The 24,701-nt window shown below is 40.1% G+C and overlaps 1 protein-coding gene across 1 annotated transcript in view; it reads right to left on the bottom strand.

The window, feature by feature from the left end:
• The window catches only part of ubl3a (ubiquitin-like 3a), a 32,572-nt gene extending 23,073 nt beyond the window's left edge, over positions 1-9,499 (bottom strand). The window contains exon 1 of the mRNA XM_034549564.1: positions 8,749-9,499. Within this exon, the coding sequence (XP_034405455.1) occupies positions 8,749-8,775 (27 nt within the window). The 5' untranslated portion in view covers positions 8,776-9,499. The remainder of the gene's footprint in view (positions 1-8,748) is intronic.
• Positions 9,500-24,701: the final 15,202 nt, after the last annotated feature.

The following is a 24,701-nucleotide window of genomic DNA, read 5'->3' as shown; positions in this document are numbered from 1 at the left end:
TTCTACTCAACATTTAGACTCACAGGGAAACGTGGCGTTTTCACTTAAGAGCTTTTGTTTTACATCTATTTAAATGATATGTAGGAAAATGGCAGCGTGTGGAAAGACCCCATACTGAAACATCACTTGAATGACATGAAAACAAGAGTTTGGCTGGTGAACAACTGAAATCATGACAGTGTGTGTGTGCACTGAGAACACAGATGTTCCATTCCAAACGTAGTTTCCAAAATAAGAACGCATAACCTAGGAACTCCCTGTCTCCATTGATTAGTCACACTAGTTTCCATTACTGATTGGCAAACTATGTCTGTGAGTAGAATATTGGCAAACATGCCGCTTCACACAATGAAGTTGCCTCAGTTGTTATGAGAAATGCAAATGAGCAAAAGGTTTTTAAACACACTGTCTGAGAACTCTATAAAATGAACTTTCCGTAAAATGAGCTTGTGTTTGGCTGCTCAGTCTGTTCTCTTCCTCATTTTTGTTTCTCAAGTCAGCCGACACACAGCATCTGACGACTATCATTTCTTCAGTATGAGGAAGCAGTAACTCATCTTCTTCTTTTTCCTTTGACAAAAAAGGTTCTTGGCTCAATTGGTTTAACTTAGATAGGAAACATGGCTAACACAGAGGACAGTGGGTCATGTCTTTGGTCCGGTTTCTGACTATTAGTTTTGTTTTAAAAAGGCGGAGAAGAGGCAGAAGAGTTCACTTTCTACATCTACACTTTGTTTAAAAAAATACAACTGCATTTGTCTACCAGAATGATATCCCTGCAATTCCGGAGAAGGCTTTTGGCAGCATCATATTGGAGATACATTTTTGAAAATATGATCAATGAATAGAACTTGAAACAAATATACAAAACGTCAGAGAATTTCCCTCCCTTTTTAGTGACTAGTAAGACTAACAGAGATAACAGATATAAGGGACCAAGTGGGACGGTGCCACGACGCCATCATGTGTAAAACGATGACCTTTAAAAGCGCCGCTCTAGTTTGTGTCGTGGGTGTTACTCCACTGGAAAAGCCAACAGCAAACACGTCACACTGAACAGGAACAAGCGGTTGTGAATCTGCTGGTTTCTGCTGCATGCAAATGTGCACATGCATAAACAAAATACTGTATGCACACACATACACTTCAGAAGTGGCGTAGAGAATCTAGTCAGGACTTTGTCATGTTGGTGCTCGCACTCACACCCACTCTCTGACTCTGTAACAGCGTGCATACAATCTGGAGAGCGTCCTCACTTTACTTCTGTCCTGAGGTGTCCAGCATGTACAGTGGAGAAGAACCCAATGATCAGGAATTAGTTATTAGCGCTGTGAATTTGGTGCTCAGTACATCGCCACCTTTGCTTCTGGAATATTAATGTTCAAGGGCATGAGGACATGTAGCGTACAAAAAGTGCTTATTCACCGTCAAGAGAGATCAGGACCAGAATCAATAGTGTAGACCAGAAGTCTTCTCTTGAACCAGGACCTCGGGTGCCCCAAAACCAGTGAAGTAGTTCAACACATTCCTCAGCCTGAGCAAAGCCATACCTGCCAACACTGACTGTTGAAAAGAGGGGGGGTTTTCCAGCAGAATAAGCCCTTATCCCAACACACACTGACTTTTTTTCTTGGAAACCCTCAGAGTTACTCACGGAACTATTCAGTCTTCTAGCTGGGCGGATCAGAAATAGAAACCAACATCAAAAGGAGATGGGGTCGCACTAACAGACCTTGTGAGGGAAATCTAATAGCGAGCTTTCTCCTAAAGATTTAATCTTGGTGGTTATTATAGTTTGCTTTGTGAAATGTTGCTCCAGTCGGGGTGGGAATCTCTGGGCAGCTCACGATGGCACGATCAGAGGGTTGTGATGCGATTATCGACTCATCTTCATGCATCAAAATGTTTTATTAAAAGAAAGAAGAACACCAACAAGTAAAGAAATTAAATTGGGCCTGTAGCAGCATCCTCAAAGTAAACACGGGTTCTGAGTCATTTGGTATATAACAAGCTGCCCTTAGTCACAAATTAATAATATATACTTCTCTTCAAACAAATCCTCCTGTTGTAGGCAATAAGCATTCAAGTCTCATACAAAAACAACGCTTTCTGGAACAGGTAAAAAAAGTAGAGTTGAGTCCGTAAAAACATAGAGATGAATATTGTATCTCAGTTGCAAAGTGTGCAACATTGGGCAAAAGCTCTAAATATCAATGACGCAGTTCCTTGGCAATCTGCATGGTGAGTTGCTTCGCCCTCTCGGAGCAAAAAGCCTCCATACTTTGGCTTTTACGCCAGGGTGTGTGAGATTAACTGGTTTTTAATTAGTTGGTGATAGTTGCGTGCGTGCGGCGGCAGATGGGTCTTAGGCGTGGCCATTCGGGACCCATGTCGACTAACCAGGAAATAAACATTTCAGTCGCTCAACCTCTCTATCACATTCCTTTAATAGTATCTTTTGAAAGAATATGAATGGAAAATTCACTCCACATTCAGGAGGCCGTGGTTGAGATGCAGAGGACACTTAGTGAGGACAAGAGGGAATGACCAAGTTGGTGGTAGGTGTCGATGCCTGTTCCAAACACAAAACTTGTTATCTGTCTTGTGTGTGTTTCTTATATCGTTAATTATGATGGAGCTGCTAATTAATGCTGGAGCATTCCTTTAGGTCTCGACAGAATTACCACAAAATATTATCCATCTTCATTACAAAAATAAAATGTGTCGTCTCGCGACGTAAAAAGTAATACATCTGACCCTTGGTGCCTTCTAAACTACCACTAAGCCACGAAGTGAAGAGAATGTCAAAAAGTGCGAATCGTGCAAGATTCCCATTAGTAAATGCTTCACAATAATAAAACCTGAAGTGGAGCAAATGAGGCATATTATATCACGGCCTTGCAATATAGTAATATATCTAGAATATATTCTAGCTCTAACACCGGCTGCCTGTTCTTCTTGCATCTCGTATGAAAAGCGCTATATAAATTAAATGCATTATTATTATTATTATTATTATCATTTAGACCCACCAAATAAAATACGTAGTGAGCTATGTGCATTAACGTTACTGCGACAGAAGGAAACACAGCAATGATGATGAGTAGTGATCTATTTACTAATGAGAATCTAGCACGATTAGTACTTTGCATGTTTATGGGCAGAACAGTAAAAGAGACCATGTTAAGCTTGACACACACACACACACACACACACACAGTAGCCTCTTAGCTCTACTATGATGAAAACTCTAATACAGGAAAATACACGGCATGTTGATGCGTTGTGCAGGTTCTGAAAATCAAAGATTCATAGCTGTCAAGTTTCCAGAAATGTATATTTATTGCCTCCTGTACATTTTATATTTCTGACATAACATTCTGTACCAGCATAAGTAATAGGAGCCCCATAGGGGGAAGATGCATCTACAGAGCATATTATCATGAATAAGTGATCTGCTGGATGAAAGATGGAAAAACCCACAGCAGGAGCGCTGACAGGTATGTACAGTAGTCGTCATTATTCATAGAGGACATCACATGGATGCACATGCACCGACACATGCCACGCTGAAGAATACACAGACAAACATAATGCAAATAAAAAGTTACGTAAGCAACCAATGGGTGAGAGGTTCTCAATAGGACTTCCTGTTGGTGTTGCAGACATGCATCAATACAATTGAATGGATGGTACAAAATCACAGAAGGCTGCCGGACATACACATCAACGAAATGCTAATGCTTGATAATACCAGCAACTGTCAATACAAATATTAGATGTGAATTATTATTCACCGACTCAGTGGAAAGTAAAACCATTAACAACTGAGCATGTACGTCATTGGTTTTAAACAGAATAGATATTTTAGCTGCAGCATTACACAATCCGTCAGCATTTCAACTCTGAGTCATCATTTTCTGGATATGCTTGAAATTAATGCAAAATCCAGCACATTCACACACATCTTCAGAACTGCTGTCAGAACTTTCCATTGCGCTCCGAGGCCTACATGTGACAATGTCAGAGTCGATCCATCACGTCCTGCAACCGGGCAGAGTGATGTAATCCTGATCTGTGACTCAGACTTGCGACACATGGCGTCTGCAACTGTGCACATATTCCCTGACATGCTTCATCCAACAGTCAGGAATTAATAGTGATCTTTCTCCCACTGACTGTGTCAATCAAAGCCCCGTCAGCAGCTCCTGCTCGAGGCTGAAGACCCGCCTGCCGACCTCTCTCCGTCTCTGGCTACCCGATGTCATAAGTGCTGAGCTAAGCTCGAGTTGGGAAGAGGGACAGGGAGCGCTGTCTTCAGCAGCAAGGATCCCCCCATTGTCCTTTCATACGCAACCAACACACCGCTGACCTCCAACCCCAACCTTTGACTCCTTTGTGTGTGTGTGTGTTTGTGGGCGAGTCCCCAAGGAGACTCTCTGACAATGTGGGAATGAACTATATACTGCTTTCAAAGCACCATCATTATAATTAGCCACACACAGAGTAGCAGAGGTAACTAGCTTTTAGCCAGCTACTGGTAAAATAACACGATAATACACCTTTCTGTATAGATGTTTCATTTATAAATAGAAATGTTGATACATTTATAGTAGCATCGTTGGTTATAGCTTCTCTAATGTGAATTATTGCTGGTTTCTTTTCGCCTACTAAACTGAATATCTTGGGCTTTGCACTATTTGTCGCCCAAAACAAGACGTTTAAAAAGACATCGCCTTGAGCGTTACTTTACATTTGCAAGAGACAATTAGTTTTTACCATTTTCTGACATGTTATAGACTAAATGATTATCTTGATTTCATTCTTTTTTTTATCATTAGTCACAGCCCTAAATAACAACCTACAAAGTCAGGTTATTTTTGTCATACTAACATTATTTAAGAAGACCTCGTGTGGTGCTGCTGGACTAAATGAATAAATGATGAGGCGGGTACAAGTGATCAATCGTTTGGGATGCTTTGGTTCCTTCTCAGTAAAGATTTTATGATCCGACACACTTGTCAATAAGACCCGATGGTGTGGAAGAACATTCTTTCAATCAGGGGGTTGGCAGTTCAATCCCCGCCCTAGTCGATGTGTCCTTGAGCAAGACACTTAACCCTGTTTTGCTCCCCGTAGCTGTGTCTACGGTGTATAATGTAACATGTAAAGTGTCTTTGAGCCTCTTAAAAAGCACTGTATAAATTAAATGGATTATTATATATAATTTCACCTGACATCTGAAGGGTTAATTATGTCAAACCTCATGGTCTGGGTGAGTATTACCCTCCAACACAGATTAACACATACTCACCACTGCACACATGAAAGGGAGTTTGAATACTACCCACAGAGTGTGCATGAGTGTGTACGTGTGGAAACAGTGTTTATTTCTTCATATCATATCAGTATCAGATGTGAGCCGGTACAACTTAAGTAAACACGTCCGAACAGGGAACGTCATGTTGTTACCACTTCGGGCTTTGGCTTCATTAATGGCTCAGTTATTACCTAATGTTTTATACGTCAGTTATTAGAACAAGTCCGGACAAGTTCTTATATCTGAAGCTAGAAAAAATAAATATAACAAAGTCCAAGGAGAGATTTTCAAATTACTTGCTGGATGTGAGGTCAATCATACGACAGAGGATGTCAAATGATTGTAAAGCCCTATGGAGGCAAATTTGTCATTTGTGATTTTGGGCTGTACAAAATAAATTGAAATTAATTGAATAGAATTGAATAGTTTCAATTGATTCTCCACCAAGGGAAACAGCCATAAATTAGCAATTTTTCTGAAATCGGACATTTGGGCTTTGATTTCAAGATCTGAAACCAGCCTCACCCAAACGTTCTTCTTATTAATGTCATATAACAAGTATTAGTAACCAACTTATTAAACATTAATAAAGGAGATAGGTACACCGGATAAACTCTCATGTACTTCCCTCTCTATGTGTGCGCGTCTACATCTAGCTCTCCCCGTCTCGTCTGCTGCGCCGGGACATATCGAAAGCGGTAATGTTTGAAATTCACTCTCTCAAGTCTTTTTCTGGAGTGTATTCATTCAGCGGGTCTTATCTGAGGTGCGTTATTCTTCTCCTGCTCCTGGACTACTAGCTTGTCAGCTTGTTGTTGCACACATAGCTGCAGTACACCGTGGCCCAACCCTTCCACACGCTCACACGGGCATCCAGACTTCAGATCAAAGCGTCCCACTGTTGCCATGGGAACCGTTTCAGCCCTGTCAGCACTCCTGAGGTCCACCCGGAGCGAGGCAATTAGCCCCCTCCCCATCCTTCACTCTTTCTATCCCTCCACCGTTCCTCTTTTTCAGGACAGGAGAAGAAAAAGAATCCCATCCTCCATTCTCAAGAGGCATGACTGTTCCTTCTCCTTTCTCTCAAATTCATTCACCCACAATGTTTGGCAATCGCCTCTCCTCCTACTCTCGCTGCCACTCTACACAGCCTTTATAAGTGTGCCTGTGTGTGTGAACACTTGCTCATTCCCCAGACTGAGTGAGAGTTGATGGGGAAAACGAAGAGTGCATCTGCTGCCGATTTCAACAACGTAGTACGAGTTAAATGCATATTTCCTTGGGGAAGGAGCTAGTTCGATGTATAGATTGAGCAAAACCACAAAAGGAAGCGATGCTCTGAAGATTTTCACTGGCAGTAATCCTGAAATGTCTTCCTTGTGTGCAGAGTTTGACCTCTATGTTTCTTCTGCATGCATGTTAATAACATGAGCCTGAAGACAGCATATCTGGCAGGAATCTTTTTTTAAACCATATAAAACAATGCTTGGGAGTTGGCAGTTGGAAATATTATTACTTTCTCATTGAACTTTATGCCTGACACTGACGATAAATGATGCGATAATAATGTGATACTTCCCCCCACAGGGAAATTCTCACAGCAAAAGGCTGAGCTATAAAGCAGCTGGCAGGGAATCCGTGTGTTGCTTAAAGACACTTCAGCAGCCTGACTGGAGGCGTCTATCAAAGTTATCTGAATTATCATTTTATAATATGCAAGAAAAACACCATACGGTCTATAAACTGACCCATAACACTGTGACTAAAGGTCATAATACAAAGCCTCACAGATATTGACGTTACAAGAGACCTTCTGTAAACCTTTTTTTTTTAGATTTAGCTACCAGTCATGAGAGGTCAGGGGATGAAAGATTCAACTCATGAATTTGTCCACGGAAATTCTTTGTGATGTGCTGAACTGGATCACATATTGTATAAGTAGAGGCCGGCTCACCTCTACCTTCCACACAGTATTATCCCAACAACATAATGGACCTGCTGTCCAGGGGATCAGAGACTTGGACGCAGGAGTACAGGCACAGCTGGGTTAGCTGATCTCTGCGTGGAGGGGCACATTACGTGGTTTATCCTTTCTATACATAGACCTGGAATTATTCTTGGAGCGCACTAGCAGCAACGATGACGGACAGAGGGGAAATATCACGCCTAAGACTGGCTGAGCCAAATTAAATTCATTTTAGACGCCTTTTAATTTGTGGAATAGCTTGCCCACGAGCTGCTGACATAAATCTTTATGATGAGAGTTCACAACACGCACCACAGTCAGTGAGCTAAAATACATTATAAAAGGATAGTGTCCTGAGAGGGCAGGGTGGGATTAAGCTGATAAAGTCACCTGACGGTGACCACAGACAGTCATAGTTGAGCCTCCTTTAAAAGCACCACTACATCAGTGGGTGTGACATAATGGGGTTGTAGTAAGCAATGCAATTACTGTGTACGTGCACTTCAGACCAGCAGAAGAGCAGCTCGCCTTCTGCTCAACGGCTTTCCTGTCTGGCTTTCTGAGATGCTGGAGGTTCACGGGAGTTTAGTAATCCATCGCAGTGAGCATCAGGGCACTAACTTTATTTCTTATTGCTGATATTATTGTCCATTACTTTTCCAATTGCTCAGTCCATCAATTATTTGAAAATACTGGCAGAAGCCCATGACTATTTCCCAAAGCTCATGTTGACATCTTAAAGTGTCTGAAAACAAATGTGTTAAATATATAGTTCATATAAAAACAGAGATATCAGCAAATCCTCACATTTCAAAAGCTGGAACCAGCTAATGTCACTCAGTGATCAAAACTAGCCGTACATCTACCCATTTAACTTATTATTTTATAATATCACCGTTTTACCTCTAATGAACACCAAGTCTGCATTTATTTAGTCAGACTTCCATTAATTAACTAACTTCCTGGTAGAAAACGTTCCAGGAATGTCACCAGGAATTAAATGTCTGGCATCAAAGTGACGCGACACTCAGATATTAATGCAGACTTGGTGTTCACCGATAGATTACAGAACATAAAGATGTGGCGGTAGTGTGCTTAGAGTTTCATACTGGAGGGAAATCAATGGGAGCCAATGGCTACCTGGAACTATAGGAACATCCTTCATACAATACACATACATACAGTTCAAACATGCAGCAAAGAATAAAGGGATGGACAAGTTTAAGTTAAGGAAATTAAGGAACTTGCAAACTCTGATAATAATAAAGTTGCACTGTAGCTCCACAAACCCCACTTTAAAACCCACTACGATGTCATATTTCATAATCAATAAGTCACACTGGGTCGAGACAGCGATGTTCTCCAATCAGATAAATAAACCCAGAAGTAGCGCGTGAAGAACACTCTCAACCCCCTGGAGGAAAAGCATGGATGTAAATGGTGAAGGGGGAAATGCACTCACCATGTCCGCCGGGGTGCTTCCCGTCATCGTGAAGGTTCTCCCGATCCTCGGAGGTGTCCTCTCTCTCTCTCTCACACACACACACACACACACACACTCTCACACTCACAAACACACACAGGACAAGGAACCAAGGAGCAAAGAGCTCAAACAAACGTCGTTGTCGGTGCTTCCGAGCAGGAAACACAAACGCAACGTAATCCTGGTGACTCTCTCTAGCTCTCTCTCTCTCTAGCTCTCTCTATCTCTCTCTCTCTCTCCCTCTCTCTCTCTCCACAGGCGCACAAGTGAGGGAGCCGGGATGTTCTGCGACGCTTCTTCCTCTCTATTGCACAACCATTCCGTTGATCATTCCCCACACTAATTGGGACATTTGCAGGTGAGGTTAATGTTAGCGGGACACACAGCGTCGACCCGAGGGGCCTCCTCCGACCCTCCGCACACCAAGAGTATCCTGCTTTAGAAAAAGGTGCCTACGCCATGCGAAAAAACCCAACACTGCTGGCACATCCGGACACGGATCTTGTTCTCTCTTGGTGGAAAAGAGCAAGAAATATCCGCAAGGTTACCGGTGACCGTCCTCTGGTGAACTTAAACACTTCCGCGGGTTGGTCCGGAAGACGCGGCGAAAGCTGTCGGTGCTTCTCTTGAGTTTGTTGTGATTGTTGTGGACCAAATGTTACAGACTGCGTCCCTTTACGACCCGTTCAGCTGTCAGCCTGCCTTTCAAAACTACCGTCAATGCAGCAATGGAAACAGACATGTGACTTCCGGATGTTCATTTATAAAATAAAACTGCTTCCATTCTTCATGTGCAGTTTATGCCCTTTTTTTTAACTTGTCGGTGATTATGTTACTTTATTACAAGGATCATTACACAAACTGCACAGAGTACAAGTATGCCCACTGACTACAAGTGCAAAAAGCCAGAAAGAGCAAAGAATAAATAGAATGGGCTTATATGGAATACAAATTAACAGGGAGATATGAATACCTTAAGAAGTACAGTGTGGACAGTATGAACAGTGAGATAGAATATGCCATAATAGATTACCTTTATAGTGTGGACAATGTGAATAAGTGCAGCTGTTGCAGTAGGCAACAATATATTGTGGTACAAGTTATGGCAATAGCAATATACAGAATAAATAGCTGGAGGTATGATACAATACAGTGTTCATCCAAATATATATATATATATATATATATATATATATATATATATATATATATATATATATATAAAGAATGTTACTTCCTGCATTTATGTGTATTTACATGGAAATATATCAGCCTAAATATGATGAAATTGGCATGCTTCCAATAATGGTTAAAAATACCAGAAAAGTAGGGACTCTAGCTAGGTTTTTGTATCATTGATACTCTTACTCCATAGCACTGTTCTAAAAGCAGGGACACATACATAGAAGAGGTGTAAGGTTGGGTCAAATGGGGTTTCATTCATCCAACTCTGCATCCTCAAAAGTAAAATATGTATCAGCTGTTAGATTCTTCAGATGATCAAATCATCTTAAATCAGCATTTTCTTTGTCAACAAAGCGAGCAAAGTGCAAAATACTAAATTACTTTTGATAAACCATTGACATGCGGGTCTCCCATGTATGTCATGGCTCAAGCGCCCAGGTTGTGACAACATTACAAGTAAAAGCCCTAATCTAAAATTGTAATTACATAAGTAAAAGTACAGAAATAAAGTATGAAAAGTTTAAGCGTGAATAGATGCCCTGTCAGTGTTACATTATCGTATTATTTAATCATTATCATTGATGAATTAAAATGTAAGCTGTATTTAATGTTATAGGTGGTCAAGGTTGACTTAACAACTACCCATAACATAGAGACATAATACATTTATAAATGAACATTTTATTTATTGCAAAATTCACAAAACAATGTTGATATATGTCACCGTGTTGTAGGTGTATTTAGATGTTACGGCGTTTTATTTTGAAGTCAGAATTACTTTATATCCGGGTTTAGTGTTTCTCAACGTGCTGGTTGATGCAGCCCCTTTAAGAACATGGCGGCAGTCCCCAGATGGGTGGTTGAACAGGAAAGAGAGTGCTGTAAATAGTGGGAGCATGAGTGGGAGAGAGGGCAGCTTAGGTGGAAGAAAGACTGCACACACACGCACACAAACCCCTCAAAAACTAGCACGGAGAGGGTGTTTTGTTCTTGTAAAAAAGAGGCTCAGAGAAGTGAAAGGGTGGGATAATCAATTCATTTCTGAGAAAATAAGAAAGTCATGACAGACTGTTGGTAATGTTTATACGCTGATCCAAACACAAGTGTCTTTTTTTGTGGCTGTAGAAAAGTCATAATCAAGACTTTTCTAACTATTAGCAACATGATACTTTATTGACCACTAAGACAACTCTAAACTGCCTGTCACATCTGGAAAGGTTAAAGATCAGGCTCAGCAGAACAGCACTGCTAGTAGCAAGCAAAAGGGACTGTTTTCACTAGTATTTGCAGTCATGCATGGTGACAGTTGGTCCATTGGATGTGATCAGTTGCTTGAAGGATAATACAAGGGGAAAAGGCTGTTCACCCCTGTTTAATGACTTAATCAATAAATAAGCAAATCAGTGTCCAGGATTACATGTGCTGTCATGGAGGGTGAAGAATGTCCAGCGGAGCAATAATGGCCTTTGTTAAACAGCCTGAGAGACTTTTATTTAGGTGAATAACTGTTTTTACTGGATAGATATATTATTCATACAATATAGTAGGTATTTCATGGAATAGATACAGTATACAGTATACAGTAGGCATTATCTTAAGTTTAATAAGGTTGTGATATTATTTATAGCATGCATCTAATACATATGTAATATAATATCCTGTCCTTGGTGAAGTGCTCCGCCTTGTGTGTGAGCGTGTGCGTGTGTGTGTGTGTGTGTGTGGGCCCTGATTCCGTCAGAGGTTGAGATGCGTATCGGCAGCAGGTCTGTCCTCTCTCTGGTGGACTGAGTTAAATCCATTGTGGCATCAGGAGTGGCTTTTCTCTGAGATCTACAGGATTAACTACCTAATCTCCCCACCATAAAGGGAGAGTGGAGAGGGGGTAGTGAGTCTGACCCACACTCTCACAAACACACACACATAAAAGCGTATGTATGCCTGCACAAACACACACAAGGTGTGAATCTGTTTTTGTTAACTGTGTGTTCAAAATTAAGGTAATTGTATGATTTTCAAATTGTTTGTTTTGTTTGTTTTTGACCAACAGTCTTAAACCAAAGAAAATGAATATGAAACAGAAGAATGTAAAAGCAAATTGAGAAGCTTAATAAATAACATAAACCATAAATTGGTTATCGAAATTGTTGTTGACTCATTTTATATTAATCAACGAATCAGTTACTCGACACACATATCCTTTGATTCCCGTTCTAAATATATACTGTATACATCTGGGTAGAGCGGTGTGTGTGTGTGTGTGTGTGTGTGCGCGTGTGTGCGTGTGTGCGTGTGTTTGTGTGTGTGTGTTCATTCGTTCCTCGGGGTAAAATTCCAGACTAGTTCAGATCAGTTAATTGGGGACAGCTAGGGACAAACGTTTGATCACATGAATATGAATGTGAAAAACATGAATTAATGTTAAAAATGTAGACAAATCTTGACAGTTCAAGAACACAACAGTAGCTACATGTAGTTGACGTCATCTTTCCATAAATGCTATCATTATCTCATATCTTCCAACCAAAACCCAAATGTATCTCGATCAAGTGTGTGCATCTATACACTGTGTGTGTTTCCCTCCTGTGTACTTGTTCCACGGTGCAGGTCTGTGTAATAGGAGCCACCATGTCACCTCTACTGTCCCTCAGTTCTTCTCTTTAAGGTCTGCTGATCAAATATACACGTTACATTTAGTTTGAAGACAATACAACTCTATAATCCTTCAAAGCCTCTTGACTCTCTTCTCATTTAGATTTCCCTCTGAGCGCCTGCTGTGTCGCTGAGACCACACACGGCCATGTAGTGCACATGAGCAACATCGGGAGAACTACGGTCAAGAAAAGGAGTTCTTGTGTTCGAAAAGGTCAGAGGGCATGATTAAAGTTGCTTAACGGTATAGGGTATCCTCCTGCACGCCGACAGAGCCGAGGATGAACTTTGATCTATTCCTGTTTCCACTGTCACTACAAAACAGTTGCTGCTATTTGGCTTCGAAGGGCGGCGTGCACAGCACACGTGGTGGTTACCGCTGCTCCATAAACACCGATGTTCAGCATCGCGGTACTGAAACATCCCACTGCTTTGCTGCCACTGCCTCCCCATGTTTCCCACAGATTATTAACATGCTCCAGTAAATTCAGCTACTCTGAGATCTTGCAGCAAGCGCAAAGGTTGGTGTTGCAAAGCAGCGACTCAAGGCAAACACCCGGCATAACGCCTCACATCCCCTGATCAGTTTGGCTCTCCCAGAGGAGATGTGAAGGATTATTAACCGCATAACCGTAACCACTGTATTGTTTTATGTCCCCTTCCTGCTCGTCCTGTGCCCCTTATGGCCACCAGTCTCTGACACTGGCAGCCTTAAAGTCACCCAAATTATAACTATGTCTCACTTTCCTCGAGTGGTCTACAACTACACAGATAGTTTGGGTTTTAAGTGCAATCTTATCTTAACTCAATACAATAACCCAAATAATTTGAATAACTTCAAATAACTCACACGCCTTGCTGTGATCGGTTTTCATCATTCTATTTATTTCTGTAAAATGATTGATGTCTCTACTCGCTATAGATGTCATGACATTTGTTTTCATCACGATGAATTGTGATCACTTTCATAACTCCATGACTTTTTTTGCCATCGTCACACACAACTTTCAATTCATCCAGTAATTTGGTTTAAAAGCATATTCCCGTCGTTCCCGTCAGCCTCAGTTGCACTTTGTGTTTAGTGCGAATTAACAAGCGAACAAAGACATTTCAGATGGTGAACGTTACACCTGCTAAACATCAGCGTTGTTGTTGTGAGTAGTTAGCATGATAACATTGCCAATTAAATGACCCCTTACAGCTTGTGCCAGTTGCTCTGCTTGTTATACTGTAGTTTGTTCCACGGAGACCCACCAAAGTCGGCCTTTGATTGGCTAGTACTTGTTGCATCCTTCGCCGATACTTTGAAGTTTATTGCTGATCAACAATATTGGTGGATGTTTGGTAGGGTTAATATTGTCCACCCAGATGTAAATGATTTTAAAAGGATGTCAGCTTTCTTGTATAGTGCTCAAATATATAATCGCAATATTCTCATTATGGGTGCAACATGTATTTTCTTAAATGTTGCAGCGCGTTTGCTTACATGGATGGAATAAAATTACAGATTTGTTGAAGGTATCATTTTTATGTAATTTAACTTTAATGTTGATATGGCATACTGAGTAACAAGAAAATAAAAAAGGTTGCTGACCGCTTGTTCATGGTATTAATTTTGCTTCATGTGTATATGTATATGTACATATTGTAGTAAAAAATGGTCAAGCATCATCATTTATTATCTTTTCAGTATCATCTTGATTCATATTACTCATATACCTTTATTTAAATTGAATACAGTTCAATTGTATTTGTATAGCCCAATATATTTACAACATACCTTCCCAGCATTCCCAGCCTTCAACTGGGAAAAAAGGAACCTAAGGGAGAGCAACGGAGGAGGGATCCCTCTCCCAGGATGGCCAAAAGTGCAATAAATTGTGTTTGTACATGAACCTCCATCAGAGGAGTCCAACCTCCTATAATGCACTGAACTGTAAATGAGCCCTCAGATTCATCTATAGCCTGCATTTGAAATACTGTCCTGTCATCGTCATTACCAGCTCTCATGAACAAGGTCTTTTCTGTGACTGGTAGCTCTAGTACAATGTCACCAACCCCCAGGGAGCTGCCTTTATTACCCAGGATCAGTCTACACCTGAGTTGGATTTGGCTCAGATTTATCAGTAGACAGCCTAAGCCTGGGCTTATCCATAATGAACTGTTGTTGTAGGGCTCAGGAGGAGGTGGGTGCTCCTCTAATCTGCCTACCTGTCGAACACACTCAGGGATAAATATATACAGGGATTTGTTCTGAGAGCCCTCAGATAGACCTTTTTTTCTGGAGGCTAAATCTGAGATACAAGTTGTATCTGAGATCTCCAGTTACTGCATTTGTGTTTTGAACCAGTGTCGAGTGCAGTAAGTGGTTTGTTTGACGACATACTAGAAGAGAAACAACATTTGAATACTCGTTGTAGATAAGGACCCCCCCACCCCCTCCGCTGTAAAAACTATCTGTCATCATCTGATGTTTTTGCCATCTGTCTGCCACAGAAGGGGAATAAAGTACATGCTCAATGCTTGTATTTTGTATCTGTGCACCTGCACCTGAGAGAGTAGATGCTTCTAGTTCCCTACCTGTTTACCTGAGTGTGTGTGGGAGTTACTGAGCATTGTTTGTGTGTGTGTGTGTGTGTGTGTGTTTCTTACTGTTAGTGTTAGTGTGTCCTAGGGATGTTCTGTTCAGTCTAGATTACAGTAACTCTCTGGCTCTCCTGTTTAACCCGTAAAGCGGTTTCTGTATACGTATAAGACGGAAATATGTCAACAACTATTTGATATATTGCCATGACATTTTTGTGGTATTCGTGGTTCCCAGATTATGTATTCTGATGAAGATCCTCTGAGCTGTTTCAACAATTATGAGAACAAACTATCATTTTATTGACATTCATGGTGGTGATGCTATCATAAAATCTCACAAATGCTTGCGCTGCTTGCACCATCCATCAATTATCATTAACTCCTTATATCCTGTTCAGGGTCGTGGGGGCTGGGGCCGATTTCACCACAACTTCGTATTTGTTTTTTCTTTACAAAGACCAATGCAGCCTCACAGAGACTCTAGCATGGCAGTAGATTATTAAACGGGATTCTTTTAAATTAATATGCATATGTATTTTTTATTTGTATTTATTAGTTATATCACAGTCTTTCTTTCTTTCTTTCTTTCTATCTGCAGAGACAAACAGAATGATTTTGAGAAAATGCAAATGACATCAGGGAGAAATCCAGTTATCACTGTGACACCGTCAAGCTAGTATGCATTTTCAGTGACAATTATCAGACTTCGAGCCATAATTATGGTGTTATTGTTGTGATTAATGTCTCAACCCTTACCACGCCAGTAGTTGTAGTCAGATATTATTGGCACGCACACATTTTTAGGCACCACCAACTTCTGTGTACCGGAATCAGCCTCCCCTTCCTTCTTCACCTCCCCCTCTTTTGTTCTTCCTCGGTTCCTCGGTTATCTCATGGTGAGTAGGCAGGTATAAAGTAGAGGGTGAGGTGGTGTTATCAGCACTGGCATTATGGCTATGTGGATGTCAGGCAGTTATCATGTCACAAAATAGCTGTGATTAGATAGCAGCGGTCGTCCTCATAGAGCTCAAAACAAAAACAAGAGGACTGTTGGGCGGTATCGACTGTGGTTGGTTTTCTTCAATGTTTATCCTTTGGTCCCATAACCATGTAACTTTGTGATACAACAGAAATGAAGATGATCACATTCACAGCTCATGGCAGTGATTGCAAAAGATGAAAATAAAAAGAGAGAAGTCCGACCAACTTCAAGCCTCGCTTACAAACAGTGTCAAGAACATCATTTGAAGGGTGACACAAGGGAAGTTCCATTCAGCCACACACCTGTGATGTAAAATATACACACACATACACAGTTTATTAGGCACGATTATCTAGAGTGACTTAAAAAATGTTATGTTGACCCTGAATTAAATCATTGCTTCCTCATTACCGAGGAAATAAAAAGTGCAGGAAATGTTCCAGTCAAGCAGCTGTAAATCATTTAAGGGAACACCCCTGAATATTACTCCACGAGGTGCACACACTAATTGACATTATGCATTCACACCAATGCCTTTATTCAGTAAATTATACAACACAGTCTCATGACAGTTTGTCAAATGTTTATGAAATGCAATCTATTGGTTTTGTGTACGGACACACACATTTTTTCCGTATTCCACGAAAACAACTTATTTTTCAGAATGACATTACATTACAAAACAAAAGTAAGGTTTAGGCAACAAAACCACTTTAGGAAAAACGTCACGATTGTTGGGACACGTAATGTCGAACACCGGTCTGATGGTTGAAAGTGTTTGTGGGCTCCGTCTACCCCCCCACCATAAGTGGGCTTTGTCGATCTTTAACACGTCGTCACTTGTTCGGAAATTTCACAGGGAAGCATTTAATTTGTGTGTCAACCACAAAAAAAGATTCTTATTGACTTTCCATTGGCATTGTTTTCATCCTGAATGACACACAAAAAAGTAATTATCCATATACACAATACTAATAGATAGCATTTTGTGACTACTTTATGATTTGCCATGATGCTGGGCACATTATATTCTTTTACAAAGTGCCTCATGTAAATTAGAAGATTCCCTACGTGACTATGTATTGTAATGGCATTGTAAAGGTGTGCATGTCATTGTATTCACCCCTATAGTGAAACTACGTTGCAAGTGTATCCTTAATATTGGTTTACTGTTGTAGTAGTAATAACGGCATTTTTTAAAAGTTGTAAATATTAATCAGTATGATTATTTTATCTGATAACCAATCCAATAATGATAATAAAACCAATTTGTGAAAGTGCCCAAATCCTCAATCTTCCTCCAAGCTCACTTTGGAGGGTTTAAAACTAAACCGTGAACTGTGTTAAGTTTCAACACATCATCAGTGAACTTGGAGGAAAGTTGGGTTTCCCTGGGCAGCAAAATCCCTTACATCTACAAAGAGCAACCTGATGCTGGTTGTGCTCAGAGAAACAACAGACGTTCAAATATTCAACTGGAGGCCAAATGAAACACTGCTTCTAAGCCTGGTATGAAGTTAGTAGACCAAAAACAATCGGCCAGCGACAACCCGGCTCCAACAACTAACTGCCTCCGCTCCATAGACTCTCGTGCAATTGTTCCAGATTTTCTTAATTTTCAGGCAGGTTTTTACACAAGTTTTTGTAGCAGTGCTACTTGTTACCCGGAGAGGTTGGAAGGAGGTGTGCGTTTCTAAAACGTTGCGTTCCTACCTTAACAACCTGTCGAGCAACACGAGCAGAGAACATTAGCACGTTATTAACTTCTGTGTTACTCTAGCAACTCAAGCTGAAGGCATGCATGCTGCTATTGCTTTGTGATGGACACACCGACCCGGATTAACAGGAACAGGGTTGTTCATTTATTTCTTTGTCTTCTGACTCGCCCGCCAAAGTGGTGGTTCATTTTTACTGTGATCTGTCGGCTTTAGCATTTATCTTTATCTTTTCAACCTGTTTTTGCTGCTGAACCAGTTTGAAATCCTGGGGGGGGGGGGGGGGGGGGGGGGTTACAGGCATTAATGTAGATGTAACGTCTGTAAGGCAATGTTTTAGTGGAATTGTTGGCCCTCAACCAAAACAGTGGGGTAGTGTCTTGTTGGTACTTTGTTATGTGCTATAAATGGTAACTGGTCTAAATGTGCTTTTCTTGTACACTTTCTGTATAGAAAAGTCACATATTAAAAAGGGTTTGTTGCAGTGTCTATGCAAACAATCCCAGCTGCCCAAGAGAGAAGTGATACGTTTACCTAAAGATAAAAACATTAGCCCTGGTTCCCATGGTGGCTTATTTGTTCAGTCTGAACTAGAGAAATGCCTTATTTGCAATTTCCAACTGGGAAATATTCTTATATTGGCTCTTTGATTGCATTATAATCCGTGTAATCAAACCTGTAATGTGTTGATGACCTAATTGTCTAATTCAGCATTTGCAGCCTCACCACGTTCCACACATTGAGGCAGCTCGTTACTAGTTGCACTCATACTTGTTTTTCTGTTTGAGTTTTATCCACATCCTGTTTCCTTCCCTCCTTTTCTTCCTCCACATCTTTCAGCTAATGTAATCTTCAATGGTTTGTCTATCAATATTGAATTAGGATAATACTGAGCAACTCCTTTGACATTTCAGTTTCATCTTGAGCTTGATTTGTTTGTCTGTAAAATGAAACAGCAGCGCGCATACAGAATACAAACTGATGGAGAGACTCAGTGGAGAATATAACAGACCAAAGGTATTGATTAGTGATCAATAAACGGATGTTTAACACTGCTGTTAGAACGCATTTCTTTTTCACAGCAACCCCATTATATTCACAGTGTGTATCATCAAATGTCAGCTTCGTTGTCACTATTAATCTTGGCATATAACAGAAAACCTACACAAATAACACCCTGCCAGTAAATATTATTTATTTTGTAGTGCTTTGACAGATTTGAAGCACAAGGATGCATTTGATCCTGGAAGCAATGCCTGTTTTATTTTATGTTTTATTGTGCCAACTTCTCAGTACACATCTAAACCTATCAATCCATGTCTACTGAAGCGTGCTGAGGTGGAATTGATTTGTGGCTAATGGAGTACAACCTTGCTCAGAGCTCAGATCTATAGAGAGATCTTAGATACACGCAAAAGAACAGGCACATTGCAAGACCATGGAGTAAAAAACACAAATACAGAAAGAAACAACCATTTATTATACACCATCAGATGTAGCAGAGAGTGAGTATTGGCATACCAATAACAAAATACTTGAATGCATCGAACAGATTGTTTTATTAGTTTGTTGATCCAACATGAATCATTGTCAACTTAAAGTGTATTTCGTGGGAGGCCAGTTCTAATACTTAACTTCTAACTTAACTTAACAATTTGATTAGAGAATATCTGTTTCCAAAGTCCAGGCCACATCTATTTTTAGACATAAAGAATGAGCTTTTACATTCATACTTCGTGATGTTTAAAATGTTTTGTTTTGTTTATCCTTCTTTTTTTCTGGATAATTGAAATGTGCACATTTCTCACAATTTAAGTTTCACAAGACTATGAGTCTAAAGCCATGCTAGTGGCTCTGTGCGGCTGTACAATAAACTGCAGATAAAGAGCTGAAGGCTAACATGCAGGTTTAATAATTACCCTGTTCACCATCTTGGTTTAAACAAGTATGCGAACATTTGATGATTAGCACTGACACGATAGGGTCCACTCCTTCACTTAAAGACAAGGGCCACTGCCACTCAACAGTCTGAGTGATCACCTTTATCCTATGAACGGTGACACATCTGCAACTCATTTGTAAGTCACTTCTGTATTAGGGTGCTTTTATTTGACTTTACTTCAACAGAAGACACATCATGGTTGGTGTTGTTCCACGTTGTGTTAATCACTCTCTTTGTCGTTCTGCCAATGCCTGTTTTTTTTAATACACGGCACACTTCTGTCTCCTGTGTACCGGCTACAATCAACATACAGTTTGCACACATAATTCATACAAACATGTATAAATACAAGCACATACACCACGACATTCGTTGCCAAAACACCAATACAATCTCATAAAAAAGACACACACACACACACACATATATATAAGAGATGCAAGATGACTCATAATAAGCAACCATGAGTGCAGCATGACAAATCTGATTTCACAAGAACTCAACATTTGTGTAGCCTCCTACTCAAGCTTTTGCAACAAGCTCAAGAACATGCAAACACGTGCTCTAGCGCTGTCTTTCACATTCACAGACAGGCATAGAAGGACTTGCTTCTCAATTTGACTTGTCTCCCACTTCTTTGTTCAACTTTCTTCATTTTTTGTGGCATAAAGTGATTAAGTATGCTGGAATGGTTACACCCGTTGAAGGATATCATTGTGAAGTGCTGCACCTTACATGTCGACAGCATTTATATGTGAACTTATCTGCTGCTTCTGAATTAATATTTACAAAATATGAGTAAGAACGTAACATTACTCTAACGGGGTGGTTGTATAATTCACAGAAAGGCTGTGACTCTGACTAGTAGATGTAGGTAAACACAAGATCCTTGTCCTTTGGAACAGCATCACCCAGTGGAGGAACAGGTTGTCTAACAGTGTGCGGCTTGGGGGAAACGGTGGTGGAGACCATCTTTAAATTGATGCTTCGATCAGATCAGCAAAAATCTACAAAATCATTTCTCATGCAAAACACTGTAATATAAAAAAATATAGTTTCTCTTTCAAGTCAGTCAACTCAGACAGCATTGTCCCTCATGCTGCAGGCCCGAGGAGGTCAGCACTCACGTGATTGGTGCAAAAGGGGGCTGGTACTCAGAAAATGCACCTGATTGGTCCCTCACTCAGAATCGCGTTGACTTTCAGAAGCAGCCAGCAGGAATGACTCAAATGTTTCTTGAATTGGAAATATTGATGGCACACACACAAATAAACACAAGGTGATGTTTTTAGGACACCTAGAGACACCTCACCATTAGGCAACTTTACACTAACTTTAACATCCTGACAGTTTACTCTTAATCTTAAAATGTGTACATCCTGTGATACAGTTATTTACACTTTACAACATGAATCATGCCAAGGTTGTTTTCCCCAAGAGAGATCCGGTCTCAATAAAGTGATTATGCAATTAGATTTATGTTCCCACAAGACAGATAAAACACATTACATACAATTTAGCTGACGCTTTTATCCAAAGCGACTTACAGTCATCTTACATTCATACACTGTAGACACAGCTACAGGGAACAATTCAGGGTTGGGTGTCTTGCTCAAGGGCACATCAACTAGGGCAGGGATTGAACCACCAACCCCCTGATTGATAGATGGACCTGCTAACCACTGACCCACAGTTGCCCAAACAGCAAGTTCCCAGTTGAGGTGTCTGTGTAGTCGTGTGTGCATGTGCAGTGTGCTTATGGGTTGTACTTCCATTGAGTCCCATCCTGATGTTCTGCTTACTCATTTGTACTCATATATACAACACCTAGAATAAGTGAATGACTTAACTTACATCACATGAATAACTAACACGCTAAAACTGTAATTTGACAAAGTGTAATATGGATTGCAAATATTTAATAATATTGGGTAGAAAAATACATATTTCACATTTTCTTCACCTCCTTCTTTGTCCGCTTGTGGCCAACCCACTTCACACACTGAAGACATAGTGTTAATATATATTTTTTAAAGTTTACATTGGTCTTGCACATGCATGCAAGCCCTTCTGCCTGTCTTCTCTAGAGGCTGTATGCTCACTTCAGTGAACACAACCTCGATAGACGCCGGGTTACGATGTGCAAAATGCCTGTTGAGAAATATGTTTTTTTCCACTGATTTGCTGTGTAGTAAATGGCTATGATCAGGTCTGGTTTGTCCGGGGGTGACTGATCATCATCGTGCTTTGATCTTGTCTCAGACAGCGATGCTCTGCTGAGCCTTTGTGCATTTTAGTGACAAATGTCTCAGCTGGGAGTCAAACTAAGTTTTGTGTAATGCACATGTTCCTGTGGGAAAGGAAAATAAACGTATGTGAAATAAAAAGTTGCATTCCATGTCAGTCATGGACTTTTGTCGGACAAATTCTCAACATAAAATATTTTATCTTCTAATAATAGAGCTGCATCAACTTGTGCATAAGTCAAACACTTAGATTGTCACAAGCAAAATATTTCTAAATCATTAGAAGACACATGAAAACGTTATATAAGAAAGAGGAACATAAAACATAAAAGATTAGATGGGTAAAGGAAAAGGGAAGCAGAGCAGCTAATTCCCAGTCCAGATATCCAAATTGGAAAATAAACCCAGCATGAGGGAAGATTAGACTGATGATGACGTTTTCAGAAATGCAGGGCAGCTGCATGTTCTTCTTCTTTTACTTCACAATTAAAACATTATTTTAAAATAAATACTTTTTACCTTACATTTTTACATTTACATTTTTATTTCAACTTGGATTTAAAAGTATCTTGTTAAGGAGAGCTAAATTAGTGGCAACCTAAACTATATTATAGTTGTTAATACATGGATTAATTAAATTGTGATACAATATATTGTTAGAAGAAAACAATCACATGTTTTTAGTTCATAAGTCCATAAATACATGTGTGACAAGTACAGATACCAGGACAAAAGAATAGGATTATCTCTTTTGTTTGGTAATAACCATAATATAAATAGCATCTTATAAAATATAGTTATAATGTTGATCTAGTAGTGACCCTCTGAATGAAAAGGTGGTGGACTAGAATCAATACTCAAATGGGGATATGTGTACCTCTGGGGGTACGTGAAGGCACTCACTGAGATTTAAAAAATATATATATTTAAAATTAGCATCCATTAAAAAATCTTTTAAAAATAGTTATTTAATAAATATGTAATACAATATAAGTGTATGTTCATTAACTGAATTTTATATATATATATTAAATCCGACACTAATGGCACAGCGCTGTGTATTACATCTTTTTTTCAGGGGGAACTTGGCTGAAAAAGCTATTCCTCAGGGGGTACATCAGTGAAAAAGTTTGAGGACCACTGGACTAGATCATACTGGCAATGACAGGTGACAGGCAGGTGGAGAGAATGACATGTGCACATGACTTTTATATTGATAACTGTATTTCTAATTGCTGCTGGTCAGTGAAAGCCGACATGAAGGAGGATGGAGGTCAGGCTGAATCGGTGGCAGAGGTCCATTCAGTGTCACACACACACACACAATGGCTTTGACAGCAGACAAAAACAGGAATTGGTGAAGCCACATTTAGGGCAGAAATTTGTTTTCTTCCCATTTACAGCAGCTTCATGCACCTTTTTTTAAGCCATTTGATAATAGGATGCCTAAAGATCTGTCCATCATTTGGGAAGAACCTTATAGTTGCCAAGGAACCAAATTCTCCTCTCGAGCATACATCCAATTTTGAATCAAATTGGTCTCCGGCCGTCTTCATCATTCTGAACCAACTAAATATATAGAAATATATAGTATAGTATAACAACAAATTATTTAACATAATTGTATTTAAGGAGGAAGACAATGAAATCAAAACACACCACATTCAATAATTCAGGATAAAGACCGTTACTGTGTGCATGAACTGTAAAGTTTACGCTTTCCTCCAGGTGGTAATAAAATGCATGGTTCATCAATATATCAATATATCTCGGCGAAAAAAGGGTTTCGGAAATAAATCAAAGAATATTTGCGGCAATTTTATATGAGGTTCAATGTAGCATACTGGTTGCGACCAAGTCAGTGATCTAGATTCAGAATTTATGAAAGTCACTTGTAGGGTTCGGTCGAGTGCTGGGTCCAAATATCGTTGTACTCTATATTAATATGTGTAAGATGTCACAATAGTTGTTGTTTGTTATATTTGCAGAAGACACAAATGTATTCTGTTCAGGGAAACACTTTTTGGGATACAGTTAAAGGGGAATTAGATGAAAAAAATTATTAGAAGTGATGATAGACCATAAGTCCTGATTGAAACATCAGCTAAATCGGTGTGATTGGTTATTTGTGTAGTGTGATATTGCTTCTTTTAGATGAAGAGGTCAAAACTCCAGCAACACTTGTCGTAGCATAAAGAACAAATTACCCTGGAAGTTGTGCCAGAATTCCATTCTATGTTTTAAGTAAGATATCTCAATCCTTCTTTCCCTGACGACCGAATATTAACCTTCCATTCAAGTCAAATGTGGATTGAAAAGTGGCTACAATTCGGAAACGCCTCTGATCTCATGCAGTTGCAACAATGCGACCACTAGGTGTCACCAGAGACCACCGGTTGAACGCAGTGTGCGCGGTAGGCACCAGGTGGCTGGGATTAACAGGCTTTGAGCCGTCAGTGGCGCTGTGTGGCTAACCCTGCTATACTGTATGCGCACTTCTGGCCTACACAGACACTGATCAACAGCTGACAGCAGCCACGAGGCCCTGCAACTGTTCCAGCATAGTTCCCCCTTTCTCTGCTTGATCCTCTGCCATATGAAAGCACGTTGGCCAATTCTGTGGATGT

Source organism: Cyclopterus lumpus, chromosome 14 (genome assembly GCF_009769545.1).
Source record: "Cyclopterus lumpus isolate fCycLum1 chromosome 14, fCycLum1.pri, whole genome shotgun sequence".
In the NCBI taxonomy this organism is placed as follows: Eukaryota; Metazoa; Chordata; class Actinopteri; order Perciformes; family Cyclopteridae; genus Cyclopterus; species Cyclopterus lumpus.
Note: the sequence above shows the minus strand (reverse complement) of the source record. Positions and strands in the feature narration are given on the sequence as shown.